Source organism: Chenopodium quinoa, unplaced genomic scaffold, assembly GCF_001683475.1.
Source record: "Chenopodium quinoa cultivar QQ74 unplaced genomic scaffold, ASM168347v1, whole genome shotgun sequence".
Taxonomy (NCBI): domain Eukaryota; kingdom Viridiplantae; phylum Streptophyta; class Magnoliopsida; order Caryophyllales; family Amaranthaceae; genus Chenopodium; species Chenopodium quinoa.
This window is the reverse complement of record NW_018742393.1, coordinates 2,002,010-2,027,114: the sequence shown is the minus strand read 5'-3', so window position 1 is coordinate 2,027,114 and position 25,105 is coordinate 2,002,010. Positions and strand designations below refer to the sequence as shown.

The 25,105-nt window shown below is 39.1% G+C and overlaps 4 protein-coding genes and 1 long non-coding RNA gene across 5 annotated transcripts; 3 read left to right on the top strand and 2 right to left on the bottom strand.

The window, feature by feature from the left end:
• Positions 1-1,053: 1,053 nt before the first annotated feature.
• On the bottom strand, positions 1,054-3,510 carry LOC110701933. Its single transcript, XM_021879548.1, has one exon. The coding sequence runs from the start codon at positions 3,508-3,510 to the stop codon at positions 1,054-1,056; it is 2,457 nt and encodes an 818-aa protein (XP_021735240.1).
• Positions 3,511-6,844: 3,334 nt separating this feature from the next.
• LOC110701608 lies at positions 6,845-7,532 on the top strand. The gene is made up of 2 exons (XR_002507362.1): positions 6,845-7,167; positions 7,251-7,532. It is a non-coding gene; the product is annotated as an uncharacterized LOC110701608 (long non-coding RNA).
• Positions 7,533-12,646: 5,114 nt separating this feature from the next.
• LOC110701928 (uncharacterized mitochondrial protein AtMg00820-like) lies at positions 12,647-13,153 on the top strand. The gene is made up of 2 exons (XM_021879539.1): positions 12,647-12,752; positions 12,825-13,153. The coding sequence occupies exons 1-2, from the start codon at positions 12,647-12,649 to the stop codon at positions 13,151-13,153; spliced, it is 435 nt and encodes a 144-aa protein (XP_021735231.1).
• Positions 13,154-15,722: 2,569 nt separating this feature from the next.
• Positions 15,723-20,202, top strand: LOC110703572 (COBRA-like protein 1). Its single transcript, XM_021881354.1, has 6 exons — positions 15,723-16,343; positions 17,758-17,837; positions 18,220-18,676; positions 18,907-19,066; positions 19,152-19,438; positions 19,589-20,202. The coding sequence occupies exons 1-6, from the start codon at positions 16,274-16,276 to the stop codon at positions 19,879-19,881; spliced, it is 1,347 nt and encodes a 448-aa protein (XP_021737046.1). The 5' UTR covers positions 15,723-16,273; the 3' UTR covers positions 19,882-20,202.
• LOC110703581 (COBRA-like protein 4) lies at positions 20,187-24,132 on the bottom strand. The gene is made up of 6 exons (XM_021881365.1): positions 23,295-24,132; positions 23,121-23,200; positions 22,242-22,698; positions 21,285-21,432; positions 20,767-21,044; positions 20,187-20,678 (listed from the first exon to the last, which is right to left on the bottom strand). Exons 1-6 carry the CDS (start codon positions 23,344-23,346, stop codon positions 20,380-20,382), a joined length of 1,314 nt encoding a protein of 437 aa, XP_021737057.1. The 5' UTR covers positions 23,347-24,132; the 3' UTR covers positions 20,187-20,379.
• Positions 24,133-25,105: the final 973 nt, after the last annotated feature.

Sequence of the window (25,105 nt, the reverse complement as noted above, 5' to 3'; positions counted from 1 at the left end):
TGGCTAAGTACAAAGCTTCGGCTAAGAGTTCTTCAGCTGATAACACTTTGACCGTTTTACTTGACTTTTCATGAAATTTTCTCAAGTGCCAAGGGCCTCAGATAGCAACCCAGCGCGTAGGCGCCTTCTGCTCCCCCAGAACCTTGAAGATGATGTCTTCTGGGTTCTGAGTGCTACTGAAGCTTTGTTATAGCTTGCACATATATGTTTATTCCTTGCGCTCCTGTCAATTCTAATTCATCCGAGGGAACGACTAATTAAGACATAATGCCAGGGCAGTGATCATCTAAAGTGCAAGGCGTAATTTATGAAATACTTCAGAGGTGTAATCACCACCCGGAATTGACTTGCCGACGCACAAGGCATTACTATGCAATGCTTCGGGCATTCAGTCAATTCCTATTTTCGGCTATATCCTAGATGAGCCTATGGCCTCTTTGCCGAGAGCAGTAAATCCATCCGAGGTACAGTGCATCATCATGCAATACCTCGAGGTTCTATTTACCACTCATATTGGCAGGTTCTCCGGCTTGCCGAAGCACAGTGCATCACAATGCAATGCTTCAGACAGCACCGGGTGTAAACCCTGAGTTTTTTCAAGAATCGGCAGGGACAGAAATAATGGAAGCAGAATAAAATTGTGAATAATTGTGGCTCGAACGCCTTTCATTAATCTGAAGGGAATATACTTACACAGGTTTTTCAAACATGAAATTTTCTAAGTACATCTGCGTTCCAGTGATTTTTCAACTCAGTTCCGTCTAACTGCCGAAGACGATAAGTACCTGGTTGGAGCTCATCATATATTTCATAAGGCCCTTCCCAGTTAGCTGAGAGCTTCCCATGGATGCGGCTTTTCTGAACAGCGGCAGCATTCCGAAGGACCAAGTCCCCAACTTTAAGGAGTCTTGACTGGACTCTTCGGTTGTAGAATTTACTAATTCTCTGTTTGTATGCCGCCATTCTATCCCTCGCCGAATCTTGGATCTCATCTAAGAAATCAAGGGATTCTTTCATGAGATGCTCATTTTCTTCGGCTGAGAACTGATTGACTCAGAGGCTTTCTGAGCCAATTTCCACTGGTAGAACGGCTTCGGACCCATACACCAATTCAAAAGGTGAATGCCCCGTGGCCTCTTTTTCGGTTGTCCGAAGTGACCATAGAGTTCCGGGAAGTTCCTCTATCCACTTGGAATTTTGATCTTCAACTCTCTTTTTGAGAGCGTTGAGTATTTGTTTATTTGCAGCTTCGGCCTGGCCATTACTCTGAGGATGGCAGACTGCTGAGTACGCCAGTTTTATGCCGAACTGGTCGGTGTACCGCCTCAGCGACAGATTGTCAAATTGTCTTCCGTGATCGAAGACGAGCACTTTTGGGATGCCGAAGCGCGTGATGATATTCTGCCAGATGAATTTCCTGACAGTTTGCTCAGTTATGTTTGAAGCTGCTTCGGCTTCTATCCATTTGTTGAAATAGTCTATTCCAACTATCAGCCATTTTTTCTGGTAGAGAGCCTCGGGGAATGGTCCTAAAATATCTAACCCCCATTGGGCAAAGGGGAGTGGATTCAGTATCGGCTGAAGGTCCCTTGAAGGCCTGTGAATAACGGGTGCAAATTTTTGACATTTTTCGCATTTCCGCACCAAGTCCTTAGCGTCTTGAATCATAGTTGGCCAATAGTATCCTGCCCGTAGTGCCTTATGGGCTAGGGTCCTCCCCCCAATGTGGTTTCCACAGATGCCAAAGTGGATCTCCCGAAGGATGTAATCCGCATCTGGGGGACCCACACATTTTAGCAGTGGGGCTGAAAAGGATTTTTTCAGCAGCTCCCCCTTGTAGACGATGAACCTTGAGGCTACCCTTTTCGTTTTTGCTGCCAAGTTCCTGTCCTCGGACAACGTTCCTTGCAGCTTGTAAGCCAAGATGGGGTCCATCCAGCTAGGCTCCACCTCAGCGCACTGAACCTCAACTTCTGGGTCGATGCTTCTGTTTCGGCGCACCTCCACATATACGGACCGATTCAGCTCTGTAAGAGTTGAACTTGCGAGTTTAGAGAGTGCATCGGCTTGAGCATTCTGACCCCTTGGGATCAGCTCGATCTCAAAAGTTCTCAGCTTCGCTATAACTGATTTGATCTTGGCAAGATAGGAGATCATGGAGGGTTCTTTGGCCTCATACTCGCCCCGAATCTGGTTAGCGACTAGATGAGAGTCTGTCTTCAGACAGATATGTTCGGCTTCGAGAGCTATGCACAATTCTAAGCCAGCAACTGCTGCTTCATATTCTGCTTCGTTGTTAGAAGCCTTAAATGAGAACTTGAGTGCATACTCGAAGTTTTTGCCCTCGGGAGAGGTGATTACCACCCTAGCTCCCGAGCCATTTACGGTGGCTGAGCCATCCGTGAATACAGTCCAAGTCCCCTTCCCTTCGTCGAGTGTTTCCTGATAGGAACATTCGGCTAGGAAGTCTGCTAGGGCCTGGGCTTTTATTGCTGCCCTCGGCTGGTAGCTTATGCTGAACTCGGTGAGCTCGAAGGCCCACTTTGTTAGTCTGCCTGATTTTTCCACCTTGCCGAGGACTTTCTCCGCCGGTTGATCTGTTAGGACCACAATCTGATGCGAATCAAAATAAGGTCTTAACTTCCGAGCTGCTACCACCACTGCATATGCGACTTTTTCGAGCAAAGGGTAGCGCGTTTCGGCGTCAGTCAAAGTATGACTGACGAAGTAGATCGGTTGCTGAACTTTTTCCTCTTCCTTCAGCAGCACCGCACTCACCGTAGTAGGGCTATCTGCTACGCATAAGTACAAGATTTCCCCTTCAGCTGGTCTTGCCAGCGTTGGAAGATTTGCCAAGTGCTCCCGGAGCTGCTTTGATTTCGAAAATTTAAGCGCCTTGAAGAAGGGCAGACCTTTGTCCGAGGCTTTTGAGATGAATCGGGACAAAGCGGTCATTCTCCCCGTAAGGCGCTGGATATCCCTTTTCGTCTTCGGCTCGGGAAGATCAAGAGCTGCTTGTACTTTGGCGAGATTGGCATCAATCCCCCTCTTGCTGACCATGAAACCTAAAAATTTTCCAGACCTCACGCCGAAGACACATTTCTTCGGATTCAGCTTCATCTGATTTTGTCTCAGGGTGGCGAACGTTTCAGCTAGGTCCGCAACATGATCTTTTGCTTCTTTGCTTTTGACGATGGAATCGTCAACATAGACCTCCATGTTGCGGCCTTTTTGTTCGGCAAACACTTGGTCCACCAACCTCTGATACGTAGCCCCGGCGTTCTTCAGGCCGAAGGGCATCATTTTGTAATTATACACCCCGGCGCTTGTAACAAATGCCGTTTTTGCTCTGTCATCGGGGTGCATGAAAATCTGATGGTACCCAGAAAATGCGTCCATGAAGCTGAGTAGAGCATGGCCACTTGTCGAGTCAACCAGCTGGTCAATTCTCGGCAAGGGATAGAAGTCCTTCGAATAGGCCCTATTCAGATCCGTGAAGTCAACGCACATTCTCTAGGAGCCATTAGCTTTCTGAACCATTACTACATTCGCCAGCCATTCAGGGTATTGGCAGGGCTCAATGAACCCTGCGTCTAGAAGTTTCTTGACTTTGGCTGCGACGTCCTGATTCTTCTGAGCGGAGTAGTACCGCTTCTTTTCCTTAATTGGCCGACATGTGGGGTCGACATTAAGCTTGTGCGAGATGAGGTTCGGATCAATTTCCGACATGTCAGCTGCTGAGAATGCGAACACATCTCTGTTGTCCCGAAGGAGTTGGATTAGTTCAACACGGAGGTTCGAATCCAACCCTTGTCCGATGTTGACACATTTTTCAGTATCCCCCTCGGTCAACTGGATTGATTCAGTTTGCTCGTCTGACTCCATTGCCTTGGAGCCAGATTCTTCAGGTTCGGGTCTGTTGTCAATCTCAGCAGGCCTTCCTTTCTTCGGCTGGCTTTCGTCTGAATCTTTCGGTTCTTCCGAAGAGCTTGCCTTTTTGGCCCCCAAAGATGCTTTCTTTTTTGGGGATCCCTGAGCTGAAGCACTTAGGCCCTTCGGCCTTTTGGTACCCCGCTCCTTTTCTATCTCTTTTTCCTCCTCATCATCCTTGTCGCTTCGGCGACTCTTGGATGGCTTGAGGGAGTTGCATTCCTGGGCCTCTCTTTGGCTGCCCAGTATTTTCTCGGAGCGTCCTTCGTCTGAGACATAAATCATTGACTGATGATATGTCGAGACCACTCCTTGAACATCATGGATGAGAGGTCTCCCCATGATGACGTTGTAAACTGACGGGGCGTCGATGACCAAGAATTCGGCCATGATGCTTCGTCTCGCCTGGTCTTGGTCGAGGCTGACGGGAAGAAGAATTTTCCCATCCGGATATGAAGAAGAGTCGTTGAATCCAGTGACCGGATAAGGGACCGGAGTCAAATGCTTGCTCTCCAACTTCAGCTGGTCGAATGCCTTTCGAAAAAGTATATTCGCCCCGCTACCACCGTCTACCAGTGTCCGATAGACGTTGTGGTTTGCGATGCTTGTCATGATAACCAATGGGTCATCATGGGGGTACACCACCCCTCTGCAGTCTTCGGATGTGAACGTCATGTTCGGCACCGGAGATTGCGGCTTCTGGAACTCGGCATGATGGATCTGATGGGTGAGACCCCTCAGATGGCGCTTAAGTGCGTTCCGAGATATGCCGCCGGAAATGGTCAGGATGTCATTGTGTCCCCCTTCGGGAGGCCTGTCCCTTTTCCGGTGATAGTCCAGCTCTTGCCGAGAATCTTTCTCGGTCTTCTTCTCTTCGCGGCGTTCCGCGACATATTTCTTTAGATATCCTTTTTGGACCAGCTCCTCTATCTGGTCCTTGAGCTGAAGGCAATCTTCGGTGCGATGTCCACGGGATTCGTGGAACTCACACCAAAGGTCCTTCCCCTTCTTTTGATGCCAAGAAGGAGGTGGCTTCGGCTTTTTGAATCTTCCCTCCTCCCTCGTCGCACTGAAAATTTTAGTACGTGGCAAGGTGAGAGGGGTTTAAGATTCAAATTTCCCTAGAAAGGGAGCCTTATCCTTCTTCGGCTCGGCGGTCAAGGGTGGTTCTGAGGCTTTTGCCTTCCCTTTCCTTGACGCTGGAACTTCGGCCTGCTGCCCTTTTGGCTTCACAAGCCCTGATTCGGATTGCAACTTTGCCTTGTTCCATTCCTCAGCTCGGATAAATTTATCCGAGGCGTCAAGGGCTTCTTCCAGGGTCTGCGGGGGATGCATGACCATGAAATCAAGAAATTTGCCAGCTTGCAAGCCATTCCGTAATGCAAATACGGCCAGGCTTTGGTCCAGACTTTTTATTCTGGACGACTCGTTGCTGAAGCGAGTCAAATAGTCTCGGAGACTTTCGTCCTCCGCTTGCTGCAGACCCATCAGCTCTGCAGTAGTTTTCTCTCGGCGGTTGGCCGTGGAAAACTTGCTCTTGAACTTATTGGCTAGATCGCTCCAGCCAGTTATTGAGCCTTCCTTCAGCCCTTTGGTGATCCATGATTGGGCCACACCTTTAAGGGTCGTTGGGAAGTACTTGCACCAGGTAGCTTTGGACCTGAGGTTAAGATACATATGCCCCTCATAGGAGGCAATGTGGTCCTTCGGATCCGAAGTACCGTCGTATGTAATGTGTGCCGGAATTTTAACCGTTGGCACATGTTCCTCCAGAATCCACCTTTGGATTGGGGAACTGGTTGGAACCATTACGGCCTTTCCCTTCTGCCGCACCGAAGGAACCCTGCTTCTCCCTCTCAGAGAGATGGATGCAGGGGGTGTCCCCTCGCGTGACTGAGAAGGATGATACCCTTCTGGGAAGGTGAGGCGACTATGCACCCCTCCTTTTCTACCTAGGCGTTCAAGGACGCTTCGGCGGGAAACATTGTGGTTGTCATGATGACCTTCGGAGGTCTGAGCTTTGGAACTTTTGGAGTGGCCGGAGCCTCTCCTCTGATTCTGCCCAGAACCACCTGGATGCCCAGCCCTTCGGCTACCTTCCCCTTTTGAGGATGGAGCCTTCTTTTCTCCCTCGGTTATACTCTTCCTCTTTCGATCATTTTATCTAGGAGGGGGAGAGGGCGGTTTTTTTACTGATGGGAAGCGTTCCCCTAAAGTATGCATGAATTCCATGCACACCGCCATGGCTTTCATGACCTCCTTGGTTGATGGTCCGGTAGGAGGAGTTGAGCGCATGCTCGGTGAGGGATCACGTTTATGAACCTCACTATCCCTCGGCGAGTCTCCATTTAGGTGATCCCGCTGGGAAGAAGACCCTTCATGTGAATTTTCTCCCCTTGGGGAGTTGGAAGCGGTCGGTTCAGGCGACGGTGAAGGTGTCCTACCGGCCCTCACCGTTATAATACCGGTCTTCCTAGCTTTCTTAGAGCTCTTTGCACTCTTAGTCATTTTGAGTATTGGCTAAGATTCAAATGAAATTTTTGGCTGACTTTTTGTAAGTATCCCCACAGACGGCGCCAAATTGTTTCGGTCAGAAAACAATGGGCCTTCGGCTGGCCCTTCGGATGTGTGGAGACGAGGCCCAATTCAAGTGACAACTGAATTGAGGATTTCCTGCACAGCAATGCAAACGTAAACTAGCCTCGGGGGGTGTGCCGAGGAAGGCCCCTCCGATGCCGAAGTCAGTATGGATGCAAAAGTATTAGAGAAAAGCTATGCAAGAGTATTTGTTGCTTGAGGCATTTAATGTGAATGAATGTAATTGTGTTGAAATGAAAGCTTTTATACCTTTGTCCATTGATTAGATTGGGCCTGATCAGTCAAATGGGCTGCCATTTGACTGGGCCTTGCTATTGTTGACTTGGCAAATACATTGGAGGGTTGAACCTTATGATTTGGGCTTTAACTATTTTCATTTGTGGACTGGGCCAAATTGTTAGCATTTTGAACCCCAAACAGAAAGTAAGTCAAAGTTTTATCACAACTTTACAAATATTAACAAATATAAGCAAACCGACTCTAATATATAACTCAACATATAAATCTCATCTCAAAATAAAGGCTCAAACTTTTTACAAAACATGGCATTAATCAGAGTCATCTACATTTGTAAAGGTTTGAAGTATCTTAGCATTTTCATTGTTCTGTTTTTCCATTCCTTATTATTTTCTCCTACAGGTCAGGCTCATTCTTCTTCCCTCCTAATTTTGGAATTACCTTTGCTGATATTTTTTCCACTAATTTTTTTTTTTTTTTTTCAGACCCTTTGGCTTTTTGTTGGCTGTACGTTCATTCTATACTTGATAGAAAGGATTGACTGTGCACTTGATGACTTCTTCTTGCCTAGTCATGCCCCAGATCAACTGGTGAAGGCGGCGATCGCGATTTAGCCGTTTAATCATCCGCTCAAATACTATGTATGCATCATCCGAGTCCATAAATGTTTACTCGGGTTTATTTTATTTTTTGTAGTTTTTTTTTTTTAATTTATGTATATGTAATGTAATCTCTCATATATGGGAAATAAACCACCTTAATTGCTATATTGTCTACTTGGAGAGGATGAGCAATTTACTTATGTAACTTCAAACTTTTTTGCGAAAATAGTTAGTCAAAACACTATCGATCACAACAAAATAATTGTTAAACACACCCTTACTAACTATTTGGATCATTCAAAATACTACGGAGTAGCTAAAAAAGCAAAAACCATTTCAAGATTATAAAAGCTATTGTCGGATAAGCTCTTAGATCGAAAAATGTTCAACAAATAGTTAAATCTGAGTTTAAATAGGATAACACTTTCCGAAATTCAAAAACACCCACGTTGTTTGACTTCAGACTTTGGAGTGATAACACAAGTCACATCCACATGGTAGTCAAACCCTGTTGCACTATATAAAAAAGTTTCTCAAGATACAGAAAATCAAGTCATTCTAGATATACAAACAAGTTGCTACGCATTAAGATTTAAGATATACTTGATTGGATTTATTTTTTTTTCTTTAATCTATAGTTGTTCCTTGACATATGTAATCTCCCATGAAAAATGGAGCAGCTTGCTATTATACGTTTTCTTGGAGAAGATGAGCAATTTGCTAATTTAATGTCTTGCTTTTTCAAGTAAATAGTTACTCGAAACACCAAGGGTCAATGCAAAAGCTATTGCTAAATACGTCCTTACTAACTCCAGACTTTGGATTAACTATACAATTCACATCACACATGTCCACATGTTAGTCAAACCATGTTGCATTATTAACAAATTTCTTATGATACAAAAAATAAAATCATTATACTTGTATACTAATAAGCTGACCCTGTATAACGACCGAGTTGCGCTGCTAAGCATTAAGATATACAAATATAGCATAAAAAAAAAAGACTGATCAACCTTCCGTAATTCTGTTTTTCATCTCAAAGGTACAAAACCTCTTGCAAAACATGGTATCGATCTGAGTCATGTACAATTGTACTTGTTCAAAATTTTGAAGTATCTCAGCATTTCCCTTGTTCTGTTTTTCTGTTTCTCAAATCCTGATCTTGCAGGTCTTATTCCTTCCTAATTTTGGAATTAACTCTGCTGATGCGAGTATTAATTAAATCAGTAGCTATATGTCATTTTTGGAAAATGAGCAATTTCCCACAGCGTTATGTGTGTTCCTTTTTCGGATAACCAGCTAGTCAAAGCACTAAAAAGTATTGCAAAAGTTAATGTTAAACACGTCCTTAGGCCCCATACTGAAATGAAGAGTTCGGAACGTAAAAGTAAGCTTCTCCGGTGCAAGTAAAAGTTGTATAATTATACAGACTTTTTGCAAACTTTTGTATCGGTCAGATTTATACCCCTACTAATAATAAGATATACAAGTATGAGGTTGTTCAGCTTTTTCCTGCTAGTTTTCTTTCTCAGTTCCTTAAACTTAGCCCTTGCAGGTGAGCTTATTAAATTTCTTCTCTATCTTTTTACTACTAGTTATTAATTGTACTGTTATTGTTGTATGATCTTTTTGCTTATTGTTTTGAAGGCATTTCATTTTCCACCCCTACTTACCTAGCTAGGCAAAACTTGCATAATGCATCAAATATTCAAATCTTGTTTACATACCCACATAGATACATTCACCGGTGTAACTTGGGCAAACTTTATCTTAAATTGAGCTACAGATGATCGAAATAAATCATTTTTTTTTTATCTTTATTGATTAAATTTTATGGGTTATTTTCAATTCAGAAGCAGGTGATCATTCAATTTCTAATGCGAATATTACTATCAAGTGGGATCTTGTCTAGGGATGTCAACGGGGTGGGGCGGATGTTGGATTTCTCATCCCCATCCCCGCCTAACATTCTCATCCCCATCCCCGTGGCGGGTCCAAAAGTCATCCTCATCCCCGTCCCAACGAGTACAATTCTAAAACCATCCTTGCTCCACCCCCCACTTGGATATACACCTTCACCTAATCCCCACCTAACCCCCCTCCCAAATACAACAATATTACGTAATATATTAATATAGATTACAATAAAAAATAAAAAAAAATAAAAAAAATAAAAAAAATAAAAATCATTGTTAATATTAAGTTTATTACAAATATTATATTTAGTTATTTACTACTTTATTTTACATAAATTTGTTTAATATAAAATAGTATTAAAGTATACAATTTTTTTTAAAAAAAATATATAGATGTGGGTACGAAATGGGGCGGGTGGGGCGGGGCAAGTACAACCTAAAATCAACCCCCGTCCCATCACCCATGGCGGGTATGGTTTTCATCCCCATCCTCGCCCCACCACCCACCAAATCGAGACCCATTCCCGCCCCACTGGGGCAGGGATGAGGCGGGTCTCCTACTTGACCCGCCCCACTGACATCCCTAATCTTGTCAATTGGACTCGCGATGGTTACATTGTAAGTTGTCCTTCAATTCGATAAACAATTAGTCAAAGACTAATATAATAAGCCTTATTAGAATAATTGGCAAACAGGCTGCGATTACAATCAACAACTACCAAAAACATCGTAGTATTCGAGCACCGGGGTGGCGATTGGGGTGGAAATGGGCAAGAAATGAGGTCATATGAAGTGCAGTAGGAGCTCAAGCAACAAACCAAGGAGATTGCTCGAAATTCAAAGGATACATCCCACATTGTTGTAATGAAAACCCTACTATTGTAGACTTAAACCCTGGAGCTCCCTTTTACCAACAAGTTGCAAATTGTTGTCGAGGAGGGGTGCTTGCTTCATGGTCTCCACAACATCCGTCATCTCGTTCGATAAGCGCCTTCCAACATAGCGTCGGACGAGCAGGCACTAGTGTTAGGACGGTTAAATTGCCTAAGAAGGTCACATTCAAGGCACCCGGAAGTCGTTACACCTGCGGACCTGCAAAGGTGGTTGCTCGTACCAAGTATTTCTCATGCTAAAAGTAAGTTTGTTACTCTACATATTTAGAATTACGAGTTTAAATTTATCTCTAAAAACTTTTAAATTGGGTTATAATGTCATACAAGTACTAAATATTGTTAATTCGATATAATACATATTTGTTGGATTGGTGACTTATTAATATTTTAATATTTTCACATTTGACAGTCACTTGGAAGGTTATATGCAAGTATGTTGGTGCTCGAAAATCTAAAACTAATGAGATATCGTATAATATATTTTTGTGAGGATATCTTTTGGCAAATATTATTTATTGTATTTTAGTTAACTTCCTAGGATTCTAGCATATCTTTTGATTCTATTGTTAGAAGGTGTAACTATTATATATTTGACATTACGATCGATGAGAAATTCAAGCCATTCAATTCTATTTTCTATCTAATTTATCATAGTATCAAGAGCAGGTTAATTTTTTTATTTTTCTCCTCAATAAATATCCATGCCCGACGATGATACATCACCACCGCCGCCACCAGAAAAACCCGACCATCAATCTCCATGTAGGGAGGCTTTGTCTGGCCTTATGGGTAATACAAGAGTTCCCCAAAATCGGCTAAATGGTAACTTTGATGATACTTGTTGGATTATCGATACCGGAGCTACTCACCATGTAACCGAAAATAAATCTTGGCTTTTTGACACTTACGCCATTGAATGTCTTGTTGGCTTGCCCAATGGTGCAAGTGTAGTCGCAACTTTGGCCAGCTCGGTTTACTTGTCCGATAAAATTACTATCTTTGGCGTTCTCTATGTCCCAAAATTGAATTGCAATTTAATTTCTGTTTCTCAACTCAGTGATCAATTAAGAGTTATTATACAATTTAACTCACATATGTGTGCCATATAGGACCCAATGAAGGAGCTGATTGGAACGAGACTTAGGCGCGACGGACTCTATTATCTTAGCAAACCGGATGTGGTGCAACGTGTGTCTGTGATCGAAGCGTCATCTGATTTGGATCTTTGGCATAGAAGAATGGGGCATCCTTCGGAAAAAGTAGTTAAGTTGCTTCCTCATATTAGCAATAATAAAAGTAGTTTAGCAAAAGGATGTGAAGTTTGTTTTCGTGCTCAATATCCTAGAGACAGATTTCGTCTAAGTGACAATAAAGCTTCTAGAATTTTTGAAAAAAATCATTGTAATTTATGGGGTCCATATCGACATGTTTCATCGTGTGGGGCTCGTTATTTTTTTACTATTGTTGATGATTATTCTCGAGCTGTTTAGATTTATTTGATGCTTGATAAAACTGAAGTTTTTCGGATGTTTATGGCGTTTGTTGCTATGGTTGATAGACAATTTAATCAAACAATTAAAATTGTGCAAAGTGATAATGGAACCGAATTTAATTGTTTGCATGATTACTTTGTTTCCACTGGAATTCTTTTTCAAACCTCGTGTGTTGGAACCCCTCAACAAAATGGGAGAGTAGAGAGAAAACACAAACACATTACTAATGTTGGGAGAGCCTTGAGATTTCAAGCACAACTACCAATTTTTTTTTTTTTGGGGGGGTGTGTTTTAGCTGCAGCTCATTTGATTAACCGAACTCCTACTCCTCTTCTTCAAAATAAAACACCGTTTGAAATTCACTTCAATAAACCTCCTTCTTTTAGTGTTATCTGTACTTTTGGTTGTTTGTGTTTCGCACACAATCAAAAGACGAGGGGGGATAAGTTTGCTAGTAGGAGTCGTAAATGTGTCTTTATGGGTATCCATTCGGTAAAAAGGGGTGGAAGCTATTAGATCTTGACACAAAGAAATTTTTTGTCTCTCGTGATGTGAAATTTGTGGAAGATGTGTTCCCTTTTTGTAGTCCGGAAGATGCTAATATTGATCCGAATCTTTGTGAGACGGGGGATAATGATCATGTTGATTTTGCGGATTTTATTGTGAGTGATGATGATTTGGTTGCTTATAATGCTGAAGTTGAGCATAATATAATTAATGGGGAAGGAAATGATGTGTCTTCACCACAAGTTGAGACGGAGATCGTACGACAGCAGTTCACGGCACAACAGCATGATGAGGCTGCTGCTATTGCCCAGCCGCAACCTGCCCCTGCCAGACAGACCGCACAACAGCATGATGAGGCTGCTACTACCAAGCTGCAACACACTGACCAGCTTGCAGTGCCACAACCACTTGTGTCCGAGCCCATATAGTCACACAATTCCAGCCATGGTTCGCCTAATAATGATGAGATGGGTCGTGGTTTCCGAGAAAAATATCCTTCAGTTTTACTTCGGGATTTTGTTACACACACGGTTGTTGCTAAGAGTCCGTCTCGTTCTTCCAATCAGACTTCAGGTACTCCGTATTCCCTAGCACATTATATAAATTGTAACACTTTCTCTGTGAATTATCAGAATTTTATTACAGCAATTGTTCGAAACAAGGATCCAACGTCTTTTAAAGAAGCTATGAAGTATGATGGGTGGCGCAAATCCATGAAAGAAGAAATTCGAGCTCTGGAAGACAATGACACATGGACCTTGGAATATCTTCCCCTGGGAAAGAAGGCTCTTAGGAGCCAATGGATCTACAAGACCAAGTTTTTGTCTAATAGGAATGTTGAGCGTCTCAAGTCTCGCTTGGTTGTGTTTGGTAATCATCAGAGAGTAGGCATTGATTATGATGAGACGTTTGCTCCGGTGGCCAAAATGACAACAGTCAAAACTGTTCTTGCCATAGCAGCTTCGAAAAATTAGGAACTCCATCAAATGGATGTTCACAATGCATTTCTACATGGTGACCTTGATGAGGAGGTATACATGAAGCTATCTCCCAGGTTTGAAAGTAAGGATCCCAACTTGGTTTGCAGATTACGCAAGTCTCTATATGGTTTGAAGCAAGCTCCCAGATGTTGGTTCACAAAGCTTGTCAAGGCTTTGAAACAGTATGGTTTCCTACAAGCCTACTCTGATTATTCATTATTTACATACACCTCAACTAACATTCAAATAAATGTCTTAGTATATGTCGATGATCTCATTATTTATGGGAATAATTCCGCTGCACTTACTATTTTTAAAGCCTATCTTAGTGATTGTTTCAAGATGAAGGACCTTAGTCCTTTGAAATATGGCATCGAGGTTGCTCGTAGCTCTGCAGGCTTATTTTTATGTCAAAGAATATATACTTTGGATAAGCAGGTTTATTGGGTGCAAAGCCAAGTGGGTTTCCGATGGAACAAAATCACAAGCTCGACCTAGCAAGTGGTGCGCCACTTTCGGATCCAGAACAGTATAGAAGGCTGGTTGGTCGTCTGATATACCTTGCGGTAACACGACCTGACTTAGCCTATTCAGTTCACATACTATCCCAGTTTATGTAAGAACCCCGTAGTGAACATTGGGAAGCGGCATTGAGAGTAGTGCGCTATTTAAAGGGCACTCCGGGACAGGGTATTCTTTTGAGCTCTGATTGTTACTTAAATCTGCAAGGTTGGTGTGACTCAGATTCGGCCGCCTGTCCTCTTACACGGAGGTCTTTTTCTGGGTGGCTAGTGTTTCTTGGCAAGTCACCTATTTCATGAAAAACTAAAAAGCAGCACACAATGTCAACATCATCGGCAGAAGCCGATTACAGGTCCATGGCGGCTATTACTTGTGAACTTAAATGGTTAAAAGCTCTACTGTGAGTCTAAGTGTTCAACATCCGAAGCCAATTAAATTATTTTGTGATAGTGAGTCGGCTCTACACATAGCTAAGAACCCGTTTTTCATGAACGAATGAAGCACATTGAAGTCGATTGTCACTTTGTTCGAGATGCAATTACTGAAGGCTTGATCTCTCCCTCTCATGTTCCAACCAACTCCCAGCTCGCAGATATCTTCACCAAGGCTCTCGGCAAATCTCAGTTTGATTATCTTCTTTCCAAGTTGGGCGTTTCCAATCCTCACGCTCCAACTTGGGGGGGGGGGGAGGGGTAATGAGATATCGTATAATATATTTTTGTGAGGATACTTTTGGCAATTATTATATATTGTATTTTAGTTAATTTCTTAGGATTCTAGTATATTTTTTGATTCTATTGTTAGGAGGTGTAACTATTATATATTTGACATTACGATCAGTGAGAAATTATATTCAAGCCATTCAATTCTATTTTCTATCTAATTTATCAAAAACACAATGAAAGTGTATTGGAGAAGAGCAAGCGAGTCCCATGGCCATATGTGTGTATGATGAAGTAGTTGTACACATACTCTTAAGAATCATTTTAAGCAATGGCATCAAATTAAAGTTGTACTTTGTATGTTACTAAGAGTATGTTGTTGTACAAGCCGAGCTTTAATTTTTAGTGTCACGTTTTTTGCTCCTCATAATTTCATAAACATGGCTATGTTGATTTCAGTGGTTTCTATTTATCCAATTTATGTTATGTGAAAACTATTTGTAAAATTCACTTTCAAGTCCTAAATGTTAGATTACACTAACATAAAAACCAAATCTTATTGATCAAAGTTATGTACTTAAAAACGTTTACTCCATATATCAAATTGTGTACACTTAACAATACTTGTAATATACTCCGTGTGCACCAACAAAATAATATACTCTGCAATTGAATGTTGCCACCAAAGGCACAAACCCAATTTGCCAAACGTCAAGCAAGAGATAATTTGACAACCAAATGCGGTCATGCAAGTCCAAAAAAAAAAAAAGTTTTTTTCCCTTAAAAATGACCTACCCAATGACGTGGATATCAGCCAACCACTAATTTGGACACAGATGAGCATATATATGAAAAATAAAAATAAAAACCCCAAAAAAAGGAAGAAAAATAGAAAATCAGGAAAGGGTGCGTTTGTTTAGTTTAAGAAAGAGTCAATATAAATATATAATCAATCCCACACGGATATACCATAACACAAGACAAGCTGGAAGTGCACTGTCTTCCACTAATTTAACAACTGGAGTAGTATTGCACTAATCTAGCAGCTTCTTCCTACACGACACTTACTATACAAAAACATAGTAACTCCCTTTACTTCCCTAGTTTACTTTCTTCTTAACTTATCGATTTATTATATTATTATTAAATTCTAAAGCAACACTTGCATGCTAAGCAAACCTTGTCCATCAATATAGTACATGTGGGTTTTGTGTCACTAATTCTCTCATCCATTTATGGAATTTTTCATGAATTAACGGGTTTTGGTGCAGGGAGAATACTCTGTAACATTTATGAGAAACTTTTAAGGATAGTTGTATTTGTGTCATGTGAATATGTATGACCGTTTGACATGTCAGTATGAAATTCCTCCTCAAACCAATTGATAGGTGTTTATTAATAAAATTTACGGAGTAATATATTTTGTATTAACTACTCCAACAATCTATATAAAAATTATCAACTTAATATGAAACAAAACTAGTAAAATATAAGACGTAGAATTGTAAAATAAAGCCACCCCTATTCACAAAAAGAAAAAACAACCAAAATCCAAAAGACATCCCACTAGAAGTCTAGAATCTATCATTAAACATACCATGGGCCATGCTCAAGTCATTATTAAAACTTCAAATAACAACACGCTCTCTTATTGTCATTTTCATTACCAAGGATGAGACACACATTCTAAAATTCAATGCTCAAACAAAAAAAAGTTCAACCAAGAATATTTATAATTTTATATAACTAGTAGTTCATAATTAGTGCAAATTCTTTCTTCTCATCCCACTATTTCTCAAATGATTTGGCACGTGAACTTCAGAAGCTACTGGAAGTCCAATTTTGAGCCTCCATAGTCCACACCACTCATTTTCTCTTTTCATAATTTCTCTCTCTTCTCTCAATTCAATTCCTGGTTATTTTCTGCAAAATGGGTTTCTTTTCATTTCGCAATTTGTGTTTTTTCATCTTCTTCTGTTGCTCTACCTCTACACTTACAGGTAAGCTTTCCTTCTCTCTCTTTTTTTTCCACTGATTTTGATTCTGGGTTTCTCAAGTTTGAGTCTTTAATGGTTATTTGCTGATCAATTTGAATGAATTCGATATTTTTATGACATTTGGTTTTACCCATTTTGTATGATCAAGAATTTCTAGCTCTAAAGTTTGTGACTTTAATGGTTATTTTTAATTTCATTTGTAATTATTATCTTTTTGCCTGAAATTCCCAAAAAAAAAAAAAATAATAATTATGAATGAACTTAAAGATTTTTAACGTTTGGGTTTTACCCATTTTGTTTGATCAAGAATTTGCAATTCTAAAGTTTGAGAATTTGATGACTATTTTTAATTTCATTTGCAATTTGTTTTTTTTTTTTCCTGAAATTCCCCAAAAAGTTATTTTAAAACTAAAATGGGAATGTTGTGTTGTTGATTTTTTGTTAGTATTATAAACATATACGAAGTACTCCGTAATCGTTTGTTTTATGTTGCTACTCTTTTTAATTAGTTGTTGCTGGAATTTACCCTGTTTATATCTTTTTAATTTGGTTGGTTTTGGGTCATGTAACGTTACAGTAGCTTCATGAAATTACGTCTTACAAAATAATTCTGTAAATTGGAAATGCTTTCCTAAATACTATATAAATATCAAGAAATACTGTCTGAAATGGATTGTATCAGAAAACTGAAATATTTGCCCTGATTATTATTGTTTTGTCTTTGCCCATTTGGTAATATCCTGTATAATTCCTCAACCATCATGACATTTTGTTTATAGTACTTTTATTTGCCACTTTGTCATTTACTCGTACATGAGTGAGCTTGTTATGATAATCAGATTATGTGTGCAAATGTGCAATATAGGTTCCAACTTAGGTTAGTGATTTGTGAATTTTGAAAATCTAAAAAATTTCCGGATTTACATGGATGACCATAGGAGGTAAAATCTTGGTTCATGTAGCCGTCCCATGGTCACAATCAGAGTGGGATCAAGGTTCTCATGTTGTTACTGTGAAAAAATTGCAACCATATGAGCACCTAGGTTGCACGGAAACAGGGAATCGGGGATTTTTAGTATGGTTTTTTAGTAAATGGGTGGTGTATATGAATAGAGTTGTGAAAAACATTTAAGGTACGGAGTACTTGAATTGCATTACAGGGAATCGGGGATTTTTAGTATGGTTTTTTAGTAAATGGGTGGTGTATATGAATAGAGTTGTGAAAAACATTGAAGGTACGGAGTACTTGAATTGCATTCTTTCCCTGTGGGAACTTTCATTGTTTTCTACTGAGAACTGTGAATATCATAAATGTCAGTAAGATGTGCTCTACATGTTCCTGTCACTAATTGCTTTTGTTTCGCAACAAGAGGATTTTAAGACGAAGCTTGATGAATTTGTTTTTGGTTATTTTCAGGAGCATACGATCCTCTCGATCCAAATGGGAACATTACCATCAAGTGGGATATCATAAATTGGACTCCTGATGGTTATGTTGTAAGTAATTCTTTCTTGATTGGGGCGTTGTATATTTGTGTACATTTAAGAAGCAAAGACATATGGTGCTGTCTTTTCTTCCAACACCGTGTCCTTGGTTTGAAGCGTGGAATCTTGAGCATATTGTCTATTTATCATACCTAGCAACAGGATCATTGTGTTGCTAATCCGGTGTCCATTTCTTATATGAAATGATAGCTTATGTACCTGATGTTTATTCATTTTCATGTTTCTTTGATACCTGTTTAGCACTGCCATGAACCAGATCCTAAAGATTATGTATGAAGTATTACATTTTGTCACTTAGTATAAGTCTTTCTGTTTTGTAAAATCTTTGGCAAATAGCTTCTTAACAGTCTTTCTCCTCTGATTGGATTCTTAGGCTGTGGTTACACTCTACAACTTCCAGAAGTACCGCCACATTCAAGCACCCGGGTGGCAACTTGGATGGACTTGGGCGAAAAAGGAGGTTATTTGGAATATGTTGGGAGGCCAAGCAACAGAGCAAGGGGACTGTTCAAAATTTAAGGGCAATATTCCACATTGCTGTAAGAAGGATCCAACCATTGTAGACTTGATGCCTGGGACTCCTTACAACCAGCAAGCTGCTAACTGCTGTAGGGGAGGAGTGCTGAGTTCATGGGTGCAAGATCCTCCAACTGCGATTAGTTCATTTCAGATTAGTGTGGGACAAGCAGGCACCACTAACAAAACAGTCAAAGTGCCAAAGAATTTCACCCTAAAGGCACCTGGACCTGGTTACACTTGTGGACCGGGAAAGATTGTTAAACCCAGCAAATTCAAATCCCAAGATGGGAGGAGATCCACTCAAGCTTTAAGTAAGTTAATTGGGACTTACAATTATAAATACTGCATATTGTGTCGTGTTTTCAGATATGCATCATATACGAAGAATAATTTTAAGTCCTATTGGTTTCACAATTTTGAAAAGAGATAAAAAATTGTCAACCAGAAGGATCCTTGATCAATGCCATTTATGATGATCTTTTATGTGCCATTTAATGTTATGGTTCAATTTACTGATTTCTTTGCTGAAACTGTGTTGCAGTGACATGGAATGTGACATGTATGTATTCTCAGTTCCTTTCCCAGAAAACTCCCACGTGCTGTGTATCTCTTTCATCCTTCTACAACGATACTATAATATCTTGCCCAACATGCAGCTGTGGCTGTCAGAACAATGCCTCCAACCCAGGAAGCTGCGTAGAGTAAGCTTTTTATTTGCTTTACAAACTCTTCTTGGTGCTTTCTCTAGTGAAAATATTAAAATTTGTCATTCTCTTTTTATGACAGACCGAACAACCCATATTTGGCTTCAGTTGTTTCTCCTGCACAATCGAACAAAAACAGTATCTTGCCACCTCTGGTTCAATGCACTAGCCATATGTGTCCAGTTCGGATTCACTGGCATGTCAAAACTAACTACAAAGAATATTGGCGAGTGAAAGTTACAATTACAAACTTTAACTATAGGATGAATTACTCAAACTGGAACTTGGTTGTGCAACATCCTAACTTTGACAATTTGACCGAAAGTTTCAGCTTCAGTTACCAACCACTAACTCCTTACTCGAGTATAAGTAAGTTTTTCTATCCTCCATAATAGTGAAATAAAATTGTGCTCATTATTTGCATGTTGAGGAATAGTAGTTGCTTTTCTGGTTTTTTCCATATCTTGATTAGTTTGGTTTCTCTCCAGAAATAATTGATTTGTTGTTATTGCTGTATAGATGATACTGCTATGCTATGGGGAATTAAGTTCTATAACGATTTTCTTATGCAAGCTGGTCCATTAGGCAATGTTCAGTCTGAATTACTCTTTCAAAAAGACAAGTCTACTTTTACTTTCGAAAAGGGTTGGGCTTTCCCTCGCAGGATCTACTTCAATGGTGACAATTGTGTCATGCCACCTCCTGATACCTACCCATGGTTGCCAAATGCCAGTCCTCGGCCATATATCTCTCTATTAACTACAACATTGACATTATTATCAACCCTGGCATTCTTATATACTCATGCTTAAGAGTCTTGACCTTTTTCTCGGAGCACGTAGATATAACATGGAAATTCGGAATGGATTTTTATTTCAATACTTGGCTTTGAAGACTGAGTGGGAGGCCTGTTGAAGATCAGCTGCACGATCACCCTTCAGGGGTGTAGTCTGCTTGCTATTTGTCTGATGATTAGGTTGGTGCATTCATTGCCAATTGGTTTTCATTCTTTTGTAATTCTCGGGTTTATTAATGTATTAATCATCCTTTTCTGTATATTTCTTGTATTACAAAAAACTTACAGTTGTTACAAAAATTGCCTACCACACAATGGAACTTAATTCTAACTTATACTTCCCATCATGTTATCATTGCTCAAAATTAGCATGTACCAGATGCTTTACATATTGCAGAATTCAGATCCTTGTTCAAAACGAGAAATGAATTTTCTATGCCTGATTTTCCAATACTACTCGTATTCTGGAAATATATTTCCCCATCTGATATTTTTATGTCAACTATTACAATGCTCAAAATTGAGAAAATATGCCACAGCTGAAGATTAGCAGGACAAATGACAAAATCATCGTGAAAACTGAGACTGATGGTTTAAGTCCTGAATTTGGCAAGAAAGGGTATGTATCAGGTGCAGGAAGCCTGCATTCATCTCCGTTGAAGTAAACTTTCCTAGGGAATGCCCATCCTTGCCTGAAGGTGAAAGTGTTCTCATCTTTCTGCATTAGGACTTCAGACTGTACATTACCTAATGGTCCGGCTTCCATCAGAAGATCGTTATAGAACTTTTGCCCGTAAAACATCCCAGTATCATCTGCGATAAATTTCAGATAACTGTCAAAGAAATTCAGAAGTATATGATTTGTGGTCTGAAGCTATCAGAACCATTGTCAGAAACTTACTTATCGATCCAAAGGGAACAAGAGGTTTATAGTTGAAGCTGAAGACTTCAGTAACCTTGTTCAGGTTAGGGTGCTGAGCAACAAGAGTCCATTGGCTGTAGTTTGTTCGATAATTGAAGTTGGTGATGCTAACCTTAACGCGCCAATAGTCTTTGTAGTTAACCTTAACATGCCAGTGCACCCGAACTGGGCACATGTGATGGGTGCAGTGAAGCAATGAGGAGCTTTCTTTCCTCCGCGAATTCACTTTTGTGGGACTCAGAATTTTTGAATCACTCCTGTAGTGAACAATTTTGAGTCAGAATTTAGAAAACACTAGTGGTAGTGGACTAGTGGAATAACAACTCGATTTAATCCAATCCAATCCAATCCAAAACAACTCAATCTGAATACATTATGTATGGTTATTATACTACAAGTTAAACCGGACTTAAACAGGATCGTATATTCGTATCACCTAAATTGATTCCAATTAGACGAACAGACTTTACGCAAAGTTTATTTTGAAAAATTCTTACTTGACACAATTTTTCTTATGTTCACATCCACAGGCGCAAGTAGGACATGGGGTGATAGTTTCATTGTAGAAAGTTGACATGGAGACGCAGCAAGATGGGTATTTCCTCGCCAGAAACTGTGAGTAGGTGCAGGTCACGTTCCATGTCACTGCATCAAACATTCAATTAAACAATTAATCTAGGTAAATTCATATTTCGTATTTGTTAACCTGTTATTTTCAGAATTAGATGTGACTAACCAAACTAACAATATTTATATTTAGTCCAAAAATATGACTTTCTAACTAATATTAGCAGATTAAAATAACAAATAAAAATAAAATAAAAACTTTTCTTTAATTATTATATCGAGCTTTCATTTTACTCCCTTCATTTCTGAAAATTCGATTAATTTTGCATTTGTACGGTCTCTAATGAACATTTTTTTTTCATAAATATTTTCGAGTATGTATAAGTATACATTATAAAAAGTTGATATATGGGAAATTTATAATACATAAGGAGCAATTAATAAGATCTCACTTGCTAATTTATTTCTATTGTACAACTCATAATAATTTGGTCAAAGTTATTTTATTTTGACCATATGAATATTAAACGGGGGTAGTAATCACAATTGAAACTAGTGTGAATGCAAAATTAGGCCGAAATTCCTAATTTGTATTTGTACCGGACACTTGAATCTTTGCTTGTGCATAGGATAAAATAAAACAGAGTATAGGCGTATAGGTAATTATCTCAGGTTAACGGTCAAGTATGCATGATCATGATGGTAATTTATAAAAGGATTAATGCTTACGCGTCTAATCATAAAAATAGGAAATGAGGAGGATCCAACCCAAAACTAACCATGCAAGCTTAAAATTAGTGATAATCTAATCATTATTCATTAATCAACTTACAAAGCAACACAAAAATAAACAAAAGTAAAAACCAAGAGATAAGAGTTAAACTTACTCAATGCCTGAGTTTTACGACGCCGATCCGTACTCAAGAAATTAGTAGAAGGAACAACCTTAGCAGGCCCACAAGTATAACCTGGGCCTGGGCCCAACATGGTAAAATTCTTGGGCAACTTAACAGTCTTATTAGTAGTACCAGCCTGCCCAACACTAATCTGAAACTGAGAAACTGACCCATCTTTGTCCTGGCCCCACGCATTAAGGACACCAGCCTTACAACAATTGGCAATCTGTTGATTGTAGGGTACCCCTGGTAAAAGGTCCACAACTGTTGGGGTTTTTTCACAACAATGAGGAATGTTCCCTTTGAATTTGGAACAGTCTCCTTGTTGGGTTGTTTGGGCTCCTACCATGGACCATATTACCTCTTTTTTGGCCCATGTCCAACCCAATTGCCACCCTGGATTGCCTATGTGGCGGTACATTTGGAAATTGTTTATTGTTACCGTTGCCTGCATTTTTTTCATGCAATATAATTTTTTTGGTTAGTATAAGTTTGAATTTTAAAAAACCTAGACTAGATTTTTTATTAATGAATCAAGTGAATTAATACTTATGGAAATAGGCAATCGTGTGTTTCGAACTTAAAGGTGGCTACATTCTAAAGTCGTAATATGACTAATAGTTATAGAGTATGCCTGCAATAGATGATAGATCTCGTATATTTGAAGAAAATAAACAACTAAAGACTATCCTTGAGAAATTGTGCATCTAAAATTTTGAAACCAAGAGAGTATATATCCTAAACAAAAAGTCATTTTATTTATCTAGTTGTTGATTTTTTTTTTTTTAAAAAAAAAACATACATTGATTAAAACATGATAATAATATAAACATTAGTATTTAAGTATAGTAATAAAATGATAATACTTACCACATAACCATCAGGGGTCCATGACATAACATCCCATTTGATTGTTATATTCCCATTTGGATCCAAGGGATCATATGCAGCTACATCCAAGAATAACACATAAATTTACTACTATTAGCCCAAAACACTATAATAAGTTAGAAAAAATGAATAAAATTTAAAACATAGACTAACCTGCATAAGACAGAAATGTCACAAGGCAAAATGCTATAATAAGACTCCTCATTTCTGTATATATATGCAGCTCTAAAAAACAATGGTCTTGTCAAAAATGTGATTTATATAGCTTCTTTGATCATCAATCGTTCTTGAATATATAACGATTTCGAGTTCCTCGACTCTTTGCCTAAGATCTAAAATTCTAAAACAAAAACTACTATACGAATGTAAACAAAATTTGATGATCGAAAATGTGGAATGTGTAACAGTAGTAGTAGTTTGTTTGTTTTTCTTTGTATCACTTTTAATGCAAGGTAAGCTTAAAGCTTTACTACCAACTGGTTGTTGAAGAAGGACTTTATATAATGTCCAAAAAATGTTAGGATTAATTTTGTGGTACACTCATCTTAATACTTAGATCTCGTGTCTTTTAAGCAAGGTTCTTCTTCATACATTCCTTTTAACGGTGAGAGTGGGATCTACTAACAAAAGACCAATTAAGCAAACCATGCAATATATATTAAGCTACTATAAAGCTAAGATTATTACCAGATTTTGGTGTTAATTAATCATATTTATGTTTGTAAGTTTGTTGTATGGTGGTTCATTGGTTCTTTTTTCTTGTGATAATGACTTGATGGTTCAACAAATGAGTTCGCGACACTGACTTAATAATTTTTTTTTTTTTAGAGCAAAGACTTAATAATATAATCATTATCTTAAGATTTTTTTTTCATGCTTGGGTGAAATGGCCTTACACTAACTTATGGGTATTGTGATGGAGGTGCTAAAATATTTTTGTTAAAATAGTAACTTCAGAAAATATTTACAAATTTAACAATAAATAATTTTGAGACAGTCACACACTATGTATATTGACACAAGGTAAGCCCGTAAGTATAGTATAATATATTACTGTGGTGGTGATAAAGCGTATAAGTGATAAGATAGTGTTGATTTTCTAGTAAGTCATATATTCAATTAGATAGCCATATACACCTACTAGCTAATTGGTCACATAAAAGCCTGTATTGACCTTAAATCAATAACCACAGAACTTGAAAATTAAGAGGCAAAATAGAGGATTTCAACACCCAAGTGGCCTTCTAGATTCTTAATGGGATTGTGAGAATCGTCTTGACCTCTAGCCTTTCGAAAAAGTTGAAATTTCTCATATACAATCAATTTTGGAAAAAAAAAAAATCTGTAACTAATTAAAGTGGATGTGTGGCATCTCCCACGATCATGATGTGTGGCATCTCCCACGATCATAAAAGATGGTTTAGAATCATAATAAGCCTATTAATAAGTCTCTAAATCCCCGAGAATGAGTTTAGTTCAACCACATAACCACTTCGGACCTACATTATTTTTTAATCAAGACTCTCAAGAGTTGCTACAAAAGATTCTAAATGCCCGCTAGACATCTCAAAATCCCATTACTAATGTGTCATATTGCTGTACATTTTTTTTTCAGGGTACTTATGCAGTTATGCAGTGTAAAAAGCTGAGTGTTTGAGTGTCAAAAACTCAACAATATAATACCCAACCTGTAGTGAGCTGAAACTTGGTTGCCTCTAGATGAATTTAGTAATTAAAGTCAGCAAAGCTAATAATGATAGAGATGTTATAACTAAAGTTACTTAGCTTGCTATATTTCCTATCATGAGATTTTTTTTTCCCCACGATATTGGAATTTTCACATTATATATAGTTTAGGAAAATGTAATGTGTCACCCTCCAAGCTAGATAATGATGTCTTAACCTTAGAGCTTTGTAGAGTTTTATTAACTTATTTAAGTGGATTTTAGCATGCATCTTAATAT

Excerpts from the sequence above, each read along its gene's own strand:
- LOC110701933 (XM_021879548.1), bottom strand. The coding sequence starts at position 3,510 with ATGTGCGTTGACTTCACGGATCTGAATAGGGCCTATTCGAAGGACTTC.
- LOC110701928 (XM_021879539.1), top strand. The coding sequence starts at position 12,647 with ATGGGTCGTGGTTTCCGAGAAAAATATCCTTCAGTTTTACTTCGGGAT. Across the intron at positions 12,753-12,824 it reads TTCTTCCAATCAGACTTCAG|CAATTGTTCGAAACAAGGAT; the intron begins GTACTCCGTATT and ends ATTTTATTACAG.
- LOC110703572 (XM_021881354.1), top strand. The coding sequence starts at position 16,274 with ATGGGTTTCTTTTCATTTCGCAATTTGTGTTTTTTCATCTTCTTCTGT. Across the intron at positions 19,067-19,151 it reads AACCCAGGAAGCTGCGTAGA|ACCGAACAACCCATATTTGG; the intron begins GTAAGCTTTTTA and ends TTTTTATGACAG. Across the intron at positions 19,439-19,588 it reads AACTCCTTACTCGAGTATAA|ATGATACTGCTATGCTATGG; the intron begins GTAAGTTTTTCT and ends ATTGCTGTATAG.
- LOC110703581 (XM_021881365.1), bottom strand. The coding sequence starts at position 23,346 with ATGAGGAGTCTTATTATAGCATTTTGCCTTGTGACATTTCTGTCTTAT. Across the intron at positions 23,201-23,294 it reads GACATTTCTGTCTTATGCAG|CTGCATATGATCCCTTGGAT; the intron begins GTTAGTCTATGT and ends TCTTGGATGTAG. Across the intron at positions 20,679-20,766 it reads TGTTCCCTTTGGATCGATAA|ATGATACTGGGATGTTTTAC; the intron begins GTAAGTTTCTGA and ends AATTTATCGCAG.